Source organism: Phyllopteryx taeniolatus, chromosome 18 (genome assembly GCF_024500385.1).
Source record: "Phyllopteryx taeniolatus isolate TA_2022b chromosome 18, UOR_Ptae_1.2, whole genome shotgun sequence".
Lineage (NCBI taxonomy): Eukaryota > Metazoa > Chordata > Actinopteri > Syngnathiformes > Syngnathidae > Phyllopteryx > Phyllopteryx taeniolatus.
Window position 1 is genome coordinate 4,774,249 of NC_084519.1, and position 15,910 is coordinate 4,790,158.

At 43.2% G+C, this 15,910-nt stretch overlaps 2 protein-coding genes, 1 long non-coding RNA gene and 1 other non-coding gene across 4 annotated transcripts; 3 read left to right on the plus strand and 1 right to left on the minus strand.

Moving 5' to 3' along the window:
• Positions 1–29: 29 nt before the first annotated feature.
• Positions 30–1,177, plus strand: prkrip1 (PRKR interacting protein 1). The gene has a single exon (XM_061753231.1). It carries the CDS (start codon positions 280–282, stop codon positions 865–867), a length of 588 nt encoding a protein of 195 aa, XP_061609215.1. The 5' UTR covers positions 30–279; the 3' UTR covers positions 868–1,177.
• Positions 1,178–3,405: 2,228 nt separating this feature from the next.
• LOC133468758 (small Cajal body-specific RNA 13) lies at positions 3,406–3,667 on the plus strand. The gene has a single exon (XR_009785568.1). It is a non-coding gene; the product is annotated as a small Cajal body-specific RNA 13 (non-coding RNA).
• A 1,743-nt stretch (positions 3,668–5,410) lies between these two features.
• On the minus strand, positions 5,411–7,178 carry LOC133467969 (coxsackievirus and adenovirus receptor homolog). The gene is made up of 2 exons (XM_061753230.1): positions 6,859–7,178; positions 5,411–6,608 (listed from the first exon to the last, which is right to left on the minus strand). The coding sequence occupies exons 1-2, from the start codon at positions 6,930–6,932 to the stop codon at positions 5,729–5,731; spliced, it is 954 nt and encodes a 317-aa protein (XP_061609214.1). The 5' UTR covers positions 6,933–7,178; the 3' UTR covers positions 5,411–5,728.
• Positions 7,179–7,375: 197 nt separating this feature from the next.
• Positions 7,376–12,479, plus strand: LOC133467972 (uncharacterized). Its single transcript, XR_009785341.1, has 3 exons — positions 7,376–7,436; positions 10,035–10,153; positions 10,229–12,479. It is a non-coding gene; the product is annotated as an uncharacterized LOC133467972 (long non-coding RNA).
• The last annotated feature ends 3,431 nt before the right edge of the window (positions 12,480–15,910 follow it).

Below are 15,910 nucleotides of genomic sequence, written 5' to 3' on the forward strand. Positions count from 1 at the left end.
ACAATGGACGTTATGTATTGGTTAGCTCCCCCCGAGCAAATTATACTCTGATTTATCATTGGTTGACAGATACGTCGATCGTATATTTGTTACACAATTAAATTATTAAACAGCGAAGTAAACAATGTTTACCAAAGCTTAAATAAAATTATAACATTTCAAATAAAGTAACCAGTGAATATTCCGTTGAATTAGAGTAGCAAATAAAATCGTTTTGAGAAATAACTACAGAAAAGCATTAAAAACTTCCGGGTCACTCGACCAAGGCGGAAGTAATTAATGTTACAGTCGCTCAGCAAGATGGCGGGGCACGATCCGAAAAACAACAAAACGTCGAAACCCGGAGGGAAGGGCGGCCAGCCGCTGGTCATTGCCAAAACTCCTGCGGAAGAACAACGCCTCAAGTTGGAGAGGTTGATGCGGAACCCCGATAAACCCGCTGCAATCCCGGACCGACAGAAAGAATGGAACCCTCGGGCTCCGCCCGAGTTCGTCCGAGATGTGATGGGCTCCAGCGCCGGCGCTGGCAGCGGTGAGTTCCACGTTTATCGGCACCTCCGACGCCGAGAGTATCAGAGACAAGACTTTTTGGACAAAATGTCCGTGAAGCAAAGCAAGGAGCAGGCTTACTTGGACAAAGTGGAACAAAACCAACGGGAAGCCGATGAGAGGACGGCAAAGCGCAGGAAGAAGCGAGAAAAGATGAAGCAGAAGACGTTAATGGCGAAAAAAGCCAAACAAGACCAAGGAGATGGAGACGCGGAGAGAAGACCCGATGATAGCAGTGAAGACGAAAAGAAGGACGAGGAGGAAAAAGAGGCTGATGATGATGCTGAGGTCCCTAGCTTCATCATGGGGAAGAAGTAGTCGATTTTGCAATGGGCAGGACACTTGAAACGACCAGGTGCCATTATTGACCAACGATGAACATGACTGTAAACGTCCTTTTTTTTTTTTTTTTTTTTAAAAAGCAAGTTTCAACTATGTTCTCTGATTGAATAGCCACAAAGCTGGTGATGGTCGAATCAAAAGTTCAAACATTCTTGTGCTGCACAGTTACTCAGGAAAGTATGTCTTGCCTCAAGAAGTCTGTGATTTGGACATGTTCAAAATTGTTGCACAGCCTCCGTTTTGCCCTCATTTGTATAATGATTTTAATAAACAAACATAATGGACAGGTGTCGAGTAGTTTATAAGTACTCCAAATTCCCCTTTTTAAAGTCGCTTGAACATTTATCCTATATCCTACTTAAGGTGCAAGTACTAGTACATTCTTTATCCTCGCGAGAAGTACAATTTTGGCATTCCAGCGAGACAACTGCATGTTGCTCGGGTGGCAAAACTGCACTCGTTGACAACTGCATGTGAGTAGAACCAATAGTGATGTAAAATTCAGAATCAGAATAAGAATCATCTTTATTTGCCAAGTATGTCCAAAAAACACACAAGGAATTTGTCTCCGGTAGTTGGAGCCGCTCTATTCCGACAACAGACACTTTTGAGACATAAAGACATTGACAAAAAAAAAAAAAAACAGTCACTGAGCAGTAAAGGGTTGCTAGTTATCTGGTAATGCTGATACATTTTTTTTCCTTTTTTTTTTTTTTTTTGACAATTGTGCAAAAAGATGCAGAGTCCTCTAGCACTTAGAGCAGTTCGAATGACTAATATTGCAATAGTCCGGTGCAATGACCATTGTGCAAAGGGCGCCAAAACTTCAATGAGTGTATGCGGTTTAAAGTGACGAGTAGTGCGATAATCTGGGACAATGTTGGTTGTGCAAATGTTGAAGATACTCCTCAATCAGTGTGCTTATGGAGCAGATGCTATTCTGGCATGAGTGGCCAGTATTTGTCAACAACAGATATGCAAATAGTGCAGCGTGGCGAGACAACTACAGTGAGTGCACGAGTAATGTATAATTGGCCCCACAAAAATGTGACAACGAACTCAAGTCAAAAAATTTCCAGCATGTTGGAGACAAAGACATTGACAAAAAACAAAGACATTGACAAAAACAATTGTGCAAAAAGATGCAGAGTCCTCTAGCACCTAGAGCAGTTCGAATGACCAATATCGCAATAGACCGGTGCAATGACCATTGTGCAAGGGGCGCTGAGACTTCAAGGAGTGTATGCGGTTTAAAGTGACGAGTAGTGCGATAATCTGGGACAATGTCGGTTGTGCAAATGTTACAGATACTCCTCAAACAGTGTGCAATGGAGCAGATGCTACTCTGGCAAGAGTGGCCAGTATATGCAAATAGTGCAGCATGGCAAGACAACTACAGTGAGTGCACGAGTAATACATAATTGGCCCCACAGAAATGTGACAACGAAGTCAAAAAATTGCCAGCATGTTGTAATGGAATTGTAGGTCAGGTGTTTAAGAAGTTGATCGCAAGAGGGAAGAAGCTGTTGGAATGTCTACTAGTTCTAGTTTGCATTGATCGGTAGCGCCTACCTGAGGGAAGGCGCTGGAAGAGCTGGTGACCGGGATGCGCAGGGTCCGAGAGGTTTTTTCACGCGCTTGTCTTAGTTCTGGCAGCGTGCAAGTCCTCAAGGGTCGGTAGGGGGGTACCGACAATCCTTTCAGCAGTTTTGATTGTCCGTTGCAGTCGGAGTGTGTCCTTTTTTGTAGCAGCACCAAACCAGACTGCGATGGAAGAACACAGGTCTGATTCGATGACCGCTGTGTAGAACTGCCTCAGCAGCTCCGGTGGCAGGCCGTGCTTTCTCAGAAGCCGCAGGAAGTACATCCTCTGCTGGGCCTTTTTGAGGACGGAGTTGATGTTGGTCTCCCACATCAGGTTCTGAGAGACTGTAATTCCCAGGAACTTGCCGGTCTCGACGGTTGACACAAGGCAGCTGGACAACGTGAGGGGCAGCTGTGGCGAAGGATGCCTCCTGAAGTCCACGATCATCTCTACAGTCTTGAGCATATTCAGCTCCAGGTTGTGTCGGCCGCACCACAGCTCCAGCCGCTCCGCTTCCTGTCGATATGCAGACTCGTCACTGTCCTTGATGAGGCCGATGACAGTGGTGTCATCTGCAAACTTCAGGAGTTTGACAGTCGGGTGCGCTGAGGTGCAGTCGTTCGTGTAGAGAGAGAAGAGCAGTGGAGAGAGGACACAACTAGTCGTTAACATCTACCTCTTCCTAATAGGTACAAGAGGCACACGTCAACTAGTGCAGTTTTACCTCACAAGTAAAACCAGTCGTTCTACAAGTGCACCGAATCGTCATACTCGCGAGGACAGAGCGTACCACTAGTACATGGACCTTAAGCTGGATGGCGAGGATGTTGAATAAATATCTCAAACCCATTTCCCAGTCTACCTATTGCTTCAAGTCATTTTGCAACTTTGGAGCAATCCCACTGCGACATCTCTGCAGCCTTGCGGTGTTGTTGCTCCCTTGCACTTGTCTGTTGCTTGTGGACACAACAAGGTTGCAAACAGCAATTCAAAGAATGAAAAGGCGTGACTTCTGGAGTCTCAGAAGCATCACGTGCGATGTTCTTTGGACAAGACTCCCGCTTTCCACGGTGGCGATGGACTCTGTAGACATCACCTTTCTTGAAGCGGGTAGAGAAAAAACACGGGCTGCCGGGTATTGTCTGAATCAGGTGAAGCGCTTCCTATTGGACACCGCTGGCTGCCACAAACTCAATCGAAACACACGATGCTTTGTTTGTAGTAAGAAGATTGGCAGTTGTGCTCTATTTTTGTATGGGTTTATAATTTCATCTAAAATGTTTAATCAGGGCGGCACGGTGGACGACTGGTTAGAGCGTCTGCCTCACAGTTCTGAGGACCGGGGTTCAATCCCCGGCTCCGCCTGTGTGGAGTTTGCATGTTCTCCCCGTGCCTGCGTGGGTTTTCTCCGGGCACTGCGGTTTCCTCCCACATCCCAAAAACACGCATGCTAGGTTAATTGACAACTCTAAATTGCCCGTAGGTGTGAATGTGAGTGCGAATGGTTGTTTTATATGTGCCCTGCGATTGGCTGGCAACCAGTTCAAGGTGCACCCTGATGATAGCTGGGATAGGCTCCAGCACGCCCGCGACCCTAGTGAGAAGCGGCTCAGAAAATGAATGGATGTTTTATTGTGAAACAAAATGACTCACAAAGTGTTAACTCCTAGATTATTTTTTTCATAAGATTTTTTTGTTGCAAAAAAAATAAAAATAATAATTATTATTTTGAAAACTAAATGAGTGTTCCAAAACTTACGGTGGTGTTGTGTTTTTAAACCAAGCCATAATTTGGATAATAAAACACTTAAAGGTCAAAGGACAAAGATGTTAAAAATGTTCTTAAGTCTAGAACCCCTTTACCAACCACATCTGCCATTTCGAAGTGATTATATAGCAGCTATACAGCAGTTAAATTGATAAATATGATTCAGGATGCGCCTTCTACTTCTTTCATCCAGCGCCTTCTGGTCTTCGGTTCTATCGGGCGCCGAGACGTCACACGAGCCAAACAGCCTGTTCGTTCGGCGTTGTGCGCTATCGTTCCATGCCGTCGTTCCCATCCTTGTGTAATTTGTCGTCGTATGATTTAGCAATTTCACAATGCTTTGCGTGGTATTTGATCGTACAAATGGTTCCGTCAGCGGCAAGAGTTTCTTTGGCTTTCCAAGCGAAAAGGAATACGTGACCAGCGGATCGGGAAAGTCAATCGACGGGGGAAGAAACGCAGTCAGCTACGGGTGCCTGGCGAAGCATTCCGAACTCTGCTGATCACTTCGAGCTGGCGTGTTTTGAGAAAGAGCAGAAAGCGTCTGATACGCAGGTGTCGTTCCCTCCCTCGCTATATACCATATACTTTTGCGTGCGAGTTCTGCACTATATACTGTAAGTACAAGGTGATGCCATTTCGTTGGGCTGTTCAGTTGAGTGTTAGCTGCTGAGGTTGCGTAACAAGGCCCATTTACCACTCGAGCGTGCAGTCAGCAAGCTAACGACGGCTCCACCCCGAAAATGCGTCTTTGCCGGATGCCTAAATTTACAGAAGAGCTCGGTGACGTTATTTAAGCTCCCAAAAAATGAGGAAATGGAAAAAAGCGATGGGTTGACTTTTTAGAGACACACAGGGATGGCGAGCTGAACATCAACGCGACTCTGGAGTGCACATTTTACAAGGGATCATTTTGGAAACTTTCACCAGCGACAACATGGCTAAAGTCTACACACCCCTGTTCAAATGACAGGTTTTTGTGGCATACGATACTAAGGACGATAAATCATTTTCAAACTTTCGTACTGGGGAATTGAATCTGAATTGTGATTCTGCCTTTTGTTAATTAACGGTAATAAATAGATATTTGTGTTTACCTGTTACATCCTTTTACCCATTCCTTGCTCCTTGAGTTGAACCAGAGTACAGAAGTCATGTGTCGCTCTTATCGAGTTACAAATTCTCATACTAAAAATTCAAAACATTTCATCGTTCGTAAAACAAATACTGTAAATCCTTTCCATTTTCTGGCCTTTATTTACAAATGTATCAAGACTAAAACATAAAGAAAATGGACATCTTTACACTTGAGAGAATTAAAGTGCAAATTAAAAGGCCGCTGCAGTCAAAAATTCTAAGATAACATCATGAAAAAAGTCAATGTTTAAGAATGCAAAAACAAACTAAGAAAAATGCTGCTGGTGGTCAAACGCCGGCCGTGGTAGTCCCATTTTGTGTTGTTACACAAAAGACGAAATAATCTATTATATAGCTATTTTGTCGTTCAAGTCCACGGACCTTTGTCGGTGCCAGTAGAAGGCAGCGGCGATGGCGACAAGGCCGAGCACGCTGATGGTGACGAAGACAGCAATGGAGGCGACTGCGGTGGTCGAAAGGGACTGCGGACTGTCGACGTCTGTGTGTGGTTGGGACGGCGGCGGACACTTGAGGACAAGCTCGCAGTGTTTGGTGTCCACCATGCTGTCCGCCGTGCAGCGATAGCTCCCGCAGTTCCGCTCGCCGGTGTTGTCCACACGCAAGGTGCCTCCCACGGTGTCAACGACGGCATTAGCAGGCAAGACCTGGTTTCCGCTGGTCTTGGCCCAGGTGTACCTCAGAGGATGGCTGCCGTGTGAGGATTTGCATTTCAGCGTCACGCCATAGCCTCCTGCAAATTCCCTGTCCACACTGCACTGAGGCTGACCGGGCGCCTCAATGACCGTCAGCTCCACGCTCTTAAAGTCCAGTTCTGGTAACTTCTTCACGAAGCACCGGTACTTCCCGGAGTCTGAGAGACGAAGGTCTCTGATGATGATGGAAGCGTCTCCGTTGTGGGGATCGGACGATATGAAGTGGACCCTGCCCTCCAGTGCTTTGTCCAGATCAGGATACAAGTGGCCGTTGGTGAACCAAATGACGTGCCTCTCTTCTGGTCCGGACACAATACTCCACATGATCTCCGTGTACTGCGTGGTGCTCACGGTGTGAGTGTACGGGCAGGCCAGCTTGACATCTGACCCCCTGGCGGCGTGGTAGTGCTCGCCGTTCACGCCGATGTCTAGAGCGCTCGCCGGACCACTGCTGCAAAGCGCTCCCAGGAGGGCAAACGGCCAAAGGAGGCACCGCATCGTCACCTTGTGTACACTGGAAAATACAAACACTGACATTCATAACTTTTTTTTTTTGCATTGTTACAAGTTTAAAAGTTAACAATCAGCAATATTTACCCTGTGAAATAAAAACATACACTTGACATCAGCCACTTGTCTTTTGCGAGAGAAGTGTACAAATAATGGAATGCTTTCCACTATTTAGCTCACGTGGAAGCATGATACATATACAGAAACACAACACAATCAACTCTATTTGACTAAATAAAGTCAGGATTCCTTACCTGCTCAACTTTTCCAAAGAAGGAAGACGATTCACTCCAAGAGCAACGCACTCTGTCTTCATTGACGTTGGCATGAATTCACAGTGAAACACGTGCAGAACTTTTATAGGAGGGATGAGATAAAGGCATCAAAGAGATCAAATGATGATGACGTACGATACTCTTTATGACGTATGACCAATGCTTCAAGGAGGAAAGAAGTACGGCTTTGATCTTATTGATGTGCTTCATATTTACTGGTGACGGTCAGAGGGCGGTAGTGACGCGCTACAGTTACTCCGTTACATTTACGACGACCTACATGCTGTTCGCGACTTTCTTTTATCAATAATTGTGTGCGCGATTTATTTTTACACTTTCGTTTCGACTTCCGCATCGGGCGCCGTTGCTCCAATCCACCGGTGAGTACCGCAGTGACGTCACACTCAGGTTCGCCAATCGAACGACACGACAAAGTCACATGTCCGCACACAAAGTCTTCTATTGGGCTTCGCGGGCCAATCAAAGTGAGTTGTGACAGCCGTGTGTTTACTTTTTATATCCACGGCAGCCTTGTTCCTGTTTTAGTCATCTGCCCGGTGAGCCTACAGTATTGTGCTGTTTAACAAAATATAGTATAAGACCACTTCTTGGAGCTGAATCTGCCTTCATTTGTTATTTCACAAAGATTTCATTTGATAAAGAATGTATTATGTTTTAGATGAGCGCATCCACCTCGTGGAGTTTGCATGTTCTCCCTGTGCCTGCGTGGGTTTTCTCCGGGCACTCCGTTTTTAGGTATAGGTTCAAACAGCCTGGGAACATGAGGGAGCACCTCACCTGGCACCCTTTATACAGTAGCCCAATAAGTAATACATTATAGTTATAGATCTGCTATACAGATTGCAGCCTTCTGTGCAGAGCTGCAGCAGACTCCAGGTGACATTGTACAAACAAAAGACAATAGATGGGTAAAATTATTCACATTCAAGGTGTTCATTTTGCTTGGCAGATTATTTTACCATGTAATGGCACCACAGTAAACCAATTCTACCAATTTACCTAATACTAATATGAGATAGCTTATGCTATAAAATAAGGAAATGACACAAGAGTGGAGAAGTGATGAGTGCAGTTTGAACACAAGTACATGAGGGTAATGATTTATAGCTTGTCAGCACTGGACTCAGCGGAAGAGGAGGACCTGAGGAGCAGCTACATAACTGACCTGACCTGAGCAACGACGTTTTTCTTCCGTACGCTCAGCTCAGACAGGGAGTGCTAAAAGTTGAAGAAGAAACAGCACAAGAAATGATCCCGAATGCAGAAAAGTCCGAACATCTGAAAGCCTCCAACTTCCTGGCGTCCTCAGCTCATGATGTGTAAAGTGAAGTGGAGAGAGTCGTTACAGGACAGAATAATGAGACCGATTACAGTGAAGAAAAGAAGGAGAAACCTCAGATGGGAAACCCTAAATTGAAGAAGGACACAGGTGTAGGCCTTAGAGGTTCCCATTTCAGGGACGTAATTATTTGAGAGAAAATACAGTCTCTCAATCTGAGGCTCTGGGTCCTCTGGCTTCCTCCCACAGTCCAAAAACGTGCGCAACCGGTTAATTGAAGACAAAATTATTGTTTGTCTATCCACCCTGTGATTGGCTGGTGACCAGCCTCTAGGGTGTACTCAGCCTCTCGCCCAAAGTGGGATAGGCTCCAGCCTAAAGAGCACAAGTGCTAGAGAAAATAGACAGATGAATATGAGACTGTCTAAACTTATGCCTGATGACCATGTCCAAGTCCGGCACAATAGGTAAGACCGCTGGTCTAACAGGATTTTGGTGAGTTTGATCGGGGCACAGGCAGACAGTTTCTGAGGTCCACACACGTGTGTGCTGAAGGTTAGCTATATTCCATTCATAAATATGTGAATAGCGGGCATCGAACCCTCTGAGTCATTGAAGAAATCAATTCATTGAACGCATAATTATTATTATCATCATCATCATCATCATCATTTTGATATTTTTTAAAATCATCCCACTTCCTCCAGAGTCTTCAAAGACTCAGTGGGCTTCAAGGGCGCCACATTTAAAAAAGGAGGAGAGGATAGGATAGGTTGAAGTTGAAGTTTTAACCTGCCTCTGTGCAGAGTTACACAGATTTACGCCAGTCACGAAAATAGAGCCCATACTGTCAGTAAAATATTTGGATGGTACACATGCTCTCTCATTGCCATCGCAATCCCAGATCAACGACTTCAGTCGTCTATGATATTGGTAGACCCTTCAGGACACTCCATGTTATTTTTGTCCTTGATTTTGGGGCTCTTTTCTTGCTTAGCTTTGATTAGCTTGTTTTAGAATGCACATTTTTTTTTGCTGTTAGTTTCTGTTGACAACTGTTGAAATAAATTGCCTTTACAACTGTATGAGGAGAAAGAGAAAAACAGAATAGTGTCATTGTTGCAGAACAAGGTCAATGTCAAAAAGTAATTGGCAAATTTGAATTGGTTTATATTCCTGCATTTGTTTTCATTGTCTCTGTGTAGTTTCAATTTCTTAGCCTGAATCGAACATGCGTGTGCTTTGCCAACAGCAAGGAAGGATTCTTTCTTCAATTTTCTGCTGCCTCTTGTGACATAAGCCCATTAGAGGTGGAAATGCTCCTATGGCTGTGGATGCTGCTCTCCTGCTGCCTCGTTGTGCCTCAAATGAGCCTTTGAATTACCCGGCGGTACAGCCTCCTTATTAAAATATTCCCTTTCCACAGGGCAAATAAGGCATTTGGGGCTGGGGATGACTCTTTTGTATCTGTGTCACACAATTTCCCGCAAGACAACATTTAATGACTGTGTTTGGCTGTCTCACTGCCAACAGATGTTAAACATCACACAGTTATCCTTATAATTACTCAGATTTGCTTGCTTTGATAACCGCTGCTTACAGTATAAATTGTATACATGATGACGTTTTTACTTGTGTAAACTTTAGTCTGGAGGCATGGTGGGAACGTGCTGAGCGCGCGTCTGCCTCAGTCGAAGGTTATGGGTTTGAATCTCGAGTGGACTTTACGTCTTCCCCGTGCTTAGATGGGTTTTGTCCATGTATTCTGGCTTCCTCCTACATACCCAAAAACATGCATGTTAGTTTAACGGAAGACTTCTAACTGCTCGTACAAATTTGAATGTGGATGTGAAAGGTTGCCATCTTATATGGGAGCAGTCCAGGGTGCAGCCTGCCTCTTGGCCAAATCAGCTGGGATCGGCTCCAGCTATTCCGGGACATGATACATGGTACAAAATGGATGGATTGATAGAGGTTTGTACTTATTATAGCATGCCCAGCTGTTGTTTGAGTCCATTCTAATGTTGGCGTCACTCTTGCTATTTCCAGTTGTCCCAGGTGGTGGCACTGCAACATCAAATGCTGTACACAGCCACCCCAATCGTGATGCGTCTACGCTGCATCACTTTGGCTGCTAAGAATCCCATTTTACCTGTTGTCTAATTATGAACACGATGAGATTAATCTGATCATACTTAGTGAACACTTTGAAATTTTACGCACCGGCTCATTTTCTTTTCCCTATTAGAACGCTTTATGATCAATTATTAAGCTCTTTGATGATATGATTTAAAAAGGTAATTGACCCAGAATGTCTCAGTACTTACATAAATAGGAACACATAATGTGTATTGCAAGGGGTTAGAGCATTTATTTGATATCCTACTAGTATGCTAAATTGTCCATGTACTAGTACGCTTTTTCCTTACTAGTACTGTAAGACAATTCAGCGCACTAATAGAACGAATAGGGTGCTGGAAGGACTAGGATGCACTAGTATAACAACTATGCCTTACTAGTGATGTTTTTTTTTTTTTTTTACACTACTGCCTTCCAATGCATACAGTAATGCACTATTGTAGCCTATGTACATTTCTCCGCACTAGTAGAATGAGTAGGGTGCACTCATAGAACAACTACATGTTACTAGTGAAACTATGCAGTAGGTGACATCTGAACACTACTAGTGAAGTACTAGATGTTAGCTAGTATAACTTTATGTCACTCGTAGTCACTAGTAGCACACAGTTGTCAACTCACTAGTAACGTACTCTAGTTTTTCTGCTTCTGTGGCCTAGTCATTCTACTAGTTTACTAGCTACTATTAGTGAGGACAAAAAGCATATTAGTACATGGATAATTCAGCTCACAAGTAAGATATTGAATAAATGCATAGACACCTTCTCTTCAAATATAATGCCTTTTTACCTGGTGCACAAATAAGGTGAAGCAAAATTTTAGCATGCATCCATTACATAAGTGTTCAAAATCCATGTTGACCATTTAAAAGGAGACGTGGGTTTGCCACAACTTAACTGTCTCACACACAAACACACGCGCACACACGCAAGGACACACACAGAGCGAGGGAGTTTGCTGTGAAACTTAAAAAGCAGACTGCCATTGTTTGCTTGGAGTTCAGCCCATGGGTCAAAAGCTCATCCCTGGAGATCGATAGGTTTTGGGCACCACCCACTCACCGAGCAAAGAGAGCAACACATCACCAAAGCAGGAGGTTGGCCTGTCGTCTGAAATCAACTAGCAACGCCTACGAATGAGGCCAAGATCTAGTAGTCTGGTTTTTGTGTATGGTTTAAGATGCACGCTGTGCCTCAGTGAAAGCTGAGAAAGTCTGCAAATGTCCCATGAGAGGCCGAAATTGGTCTTCCGAAACACCGCTGTGTCGGCAGTAGTGATTCTGTATTAAGGGAAAGCTACACTGCATGTTTCGCGTCTCACATTTTTTTGCTCTCAAGTGGCACAGTTCAGATATGTGGCATGGTGGCATCAATAGATATCTTCACATCAGAATCAGAGAGGGTCACCCCAGGAAAGTTAAATTCTCTGTAATGTTTGTATAGTTTCATTCTAATTGTTTACTTCCATGTTGTCATTGCCACGTACTAGTGCATGTTGTTTAAGTTATTTAAGAGCAGTGTGGTCATCTGCGCATGCACGCTGTTTTATGTGTTCTGTGAACAGTATTGGGGAGGAACTAATTGCTTGTAATGAGATGTAATTTAGTGACAAAATGTATGTATTTTTACTCTATTACATTAGTGGAAGAATGTGTAATTATATTAGTTGCCTTTGGAAAGTTCCATGATTACAATTTTAGTTGCATTTGAAAAATAACCACAAAAGCTCTTTTTTTTCCCCGTTTCATGTCACTTCCTAGTTCTGATGCCGACGCTTGTGATTGGCTCTCTCTGGTCATGTGCCATTCTGTTCTGTCTCAAACATGACATATTTTTCCAATTATGACTTCAAAAAACCACCTTGTGGTGCAATCTATTAGGTTGTGTCGAATTTTGGAAAGGTTAGGCTCATAGTTACACTTTTTAAAAACAAACAAACAAAGACTTGAACAGTTTCATTTTTATAATTTGGGATTTTTTTTTAATGGAACATTCACTTATCTATTTTATCATATGAAGCGATATTGTCTAAATTGTGCAAATTTGACATTAGACAAATGAAAAAAAATACATTTTCATGCATTATTGCATTATTTTATATTGCATTGTTATTGCATTTGTGCATGGTATGTTTGTCACATGCTGCACACACACACACACGTATAATGCAACGAGCAATTTTTTTTAATGTATTTATGTTCCATCGTGTTTTGCTAGCAGTTTATTATTTGTGTAAATAACAGATATGTGGTTGAATCCAAATGTATGATCTATATGGTTTTAATCCACTTTTTTTAAAGGAAAAACATCAAAGGATCCTGTTGATGCATTCATTCAATATAAAGAAAAGCAATCAAATGTGATCCGTTATATTACTTTTAGAAAGTAATTGAAATAGTTACACTGCTATTACATTTTCAATAGGGTAACTTGTAAGTGTAACCGACTGCATTTCCAAAGTAATCTTCCCAACACTGTCCGTGTCAGGAGTCTAATGTCAAACACAGCCATATGGGATCTGTGTCACTTAAAATGTACATGTAAATTGACAGTCATCAAACTCGGATATAGGCATTTAAATGGAATTGGGCACTTGGATACATGTGCAGTGTAAATCCAGCATTACCTGATCCCAAGCAGTTGACTATGTACCTAGAAAAAAGTGTTACTTTTATGAAACAGAGTCATCATCCATCCATCCATTTTATATATTGCCTGTCCTCATGAGGATTGCGGGTGAGCTAAAACCTCTGCCGGCTGTTTTTGGGCGAGAGGCGGGCTACACCCTGGACCGGTCGCCAACCAATCATGGAGATTCGTCATCCAAATGTGATATCAATCTACATGGACAAAACATGTTTGTTTCTGCCGACTCATCCTTTCCTTTTTCTGTTGTGTGGGGCAGTGGAGCCCTCTTCCCTAAGCTGCAGAATAGCAGCATAGTGAACGTGAGTTGGAGTTGACAAACAGCTCCACAAAATGAAATGTAGCTTGGATAAAAATACATACATCTGTACACTCGTAGGACATTGGTAGACATCCAATTTATATGAAATATTTATCCACACATGATAAAGTGAGCGGTGGTACACAGCCAAGAGGTCCTTGGTTCGAATCTCGGCTCAGATCCCCCTGTATGGAGTTTGCATGTTCTCTCCATGCTTGCGTGGGTTTTCTCCATGTTTTCTGACTTCTTCCCACATTCCAAAAACAAGACCCCAAAACTGTCCCTAGGTATGAATGTGACTTTGAATGGTTGTTTTTCTATTTGTGCCATTTGGGTCCTGGGCCGACAGTTGGGACTTCCATCCATGCATTCATCCATTTTCTTTACCGCTTATCCTCACGGGTGTCGCCGGCGTGCTGGAGCCTATCCCACCTATCTTCGGGCCATGAACTGGTCGCCAGCCTATCGCGGGGCACATATAAACAAACAACCATTCGCACTCACATTCACACCTGCGGGCAATTTAGAGTCTTCAATCAACCTACTGTGCATGTTTTTGGGATGTGGGAGGAAACCGGAGTACTCGGAGAAAACCCATGCAGGCACGGGGAGAACATGGAAATTCCACACAGGCGAGGCTGGGATTTGAACCCCGGTCCTCAGAACTGTGAGGCAGATGTGCTAACCAGTCGCCCACCCTGCCGCCACTATCATCTCGCAAAATGATAGACAAAAACGTAACGTAACTACGTGTATGACAGTTATTACAGAGAGAGCGAGAGAGAGGTATTTTTCGGATTTGTGGATGAATACCATTATTACCAATGCAATAAAAAAGGTAAGTCCCTGCTACAATATATGGTTTTATCCATGCGGGTGTATTTTTGCATTTCAAGGCAGAGAGAAAACGTCGTAACCATCACTTCGTGAATCTGCAAAAGAGTTTACGCCAACATAATTTGAGATTTATGAAAATTTTGCTTTGACTTGAAACATGGGAAAATATCCAACCCCTGCTTTTATCACTCAGTTTTCATAAGGGGGAGTAAATTACGGTGGCCAGGAAGCGCAAAACAATATAACAAATTGTGAAACACCGTTACATTTCAGAAAACAAATGAACAAAAACCAAAACACTTTTACATTTCAGAAAACAAATGAACAAAAAAACAAAACACTTTTACATTTCAGAAAACAAATTAACAAAAGCAGAAACACTTTTACAAAAGACGAAACAAATTACAATTGAGACAACCCGGAATGGGAATGTCCCATTTCACAGAAATTCTTAGAAATGTCACACCCTCTTTTGTTTTTGGGTCGGGGAGGCGGGGGGGGCACATAATGCAGGGAACTGTTTTGAGGGTGTGTTGATTAAAAAGCAGGGCGGATGCCCAAGAGAAGCAATTGTTTAATAGCTTGATTAACATACATACGCATTAACATACATTTCTTACTTACTTTATATGTTATGCTAATGGTTCTGTTAATGCCATTTTAGGTTTCAACAGCTAACAGAAATTATTTTTTACATTTTTATTTTTTAAAATTTTAGTTAATATAATGAATACGCCTTCATTTAAATTAAATTTGAACTCTACAAAATGGTGTCCCAGTGGTACTGCAACATTACATCCAGGAGCAATATGAGAATGCCCTTTTTTTGGGCTCACGCATGCATATCTATTGCAAGGAACCAGCGGTGATCAGATAAGTTCTGGATAACTGAGAAAAATGGCCCATTATGTACAGTATGTGGGGCATGTACATACAGTATGTACAGTGCACTACATGCCATTAAGTGTGTCCACAATGTGGAGTTCATGTCCTCTGGAGAGGTCATATAGTACAGCATATCGATCCATCCCATGGAACAACCTCCCACTTGTTTCCTGCAGCGCCACTTGCATTCTGTTGTTTCATAGCATGATGAATGACATCAAGTAGATTTCAAGTCAACAATAATTACTGCTCGCTCCGTCAGTGAGCCAAGACAACCAGGGAGTGTAGAGCGAATTCATTAACACACTGATTGTTGTTTTTACAAGGCGGCAGCACTCAATTGCTGTGGTTTGAACATCCTACCGTTTCCAAAGCCTGCCGAGCTACTGCGCACTATCACCTTTTTTTGACCTCTCATTTTGATGGTAAATTTTGTCAGGGGCCCAAAAGGTCCATCTTTTTTGTCATCCAAACGAGAATAGCACCAAATTAGCAGATGCAAGTGCAACACGAGGAAAATATAATATGTTAGAAGTCCACTTTCATGAGCAATTGACACTTGAATTGCAGCCATTCATTTTCTTTACTGCTTATCCTGTTTCAGGTCACAGATGAGCTGGAGCCTATCCCAGTTGACTTTGGGCCGAGAGGCGGGGGGCACCCTTGATTGCCAGCCAATCGCAAGACACATGGAGGCAAACAACCATTTACACCCAAATATACACCTTTGAGTGAGCCTTTAAATTTGGGGGAATGTGGGAGGAAGTCAGAGTACTCCAAAGCAAGCAATGAGAAAACAATGGAAACTCCATACAGGAGGCCATGAGCTGAGACTCGAATCCAGAACCTCTCCGAAGTGAGACCGATATGGAAACTACAATATGTTCCACTGTGCTTCCATTCCGTTCCATTTTTTTAATTGAT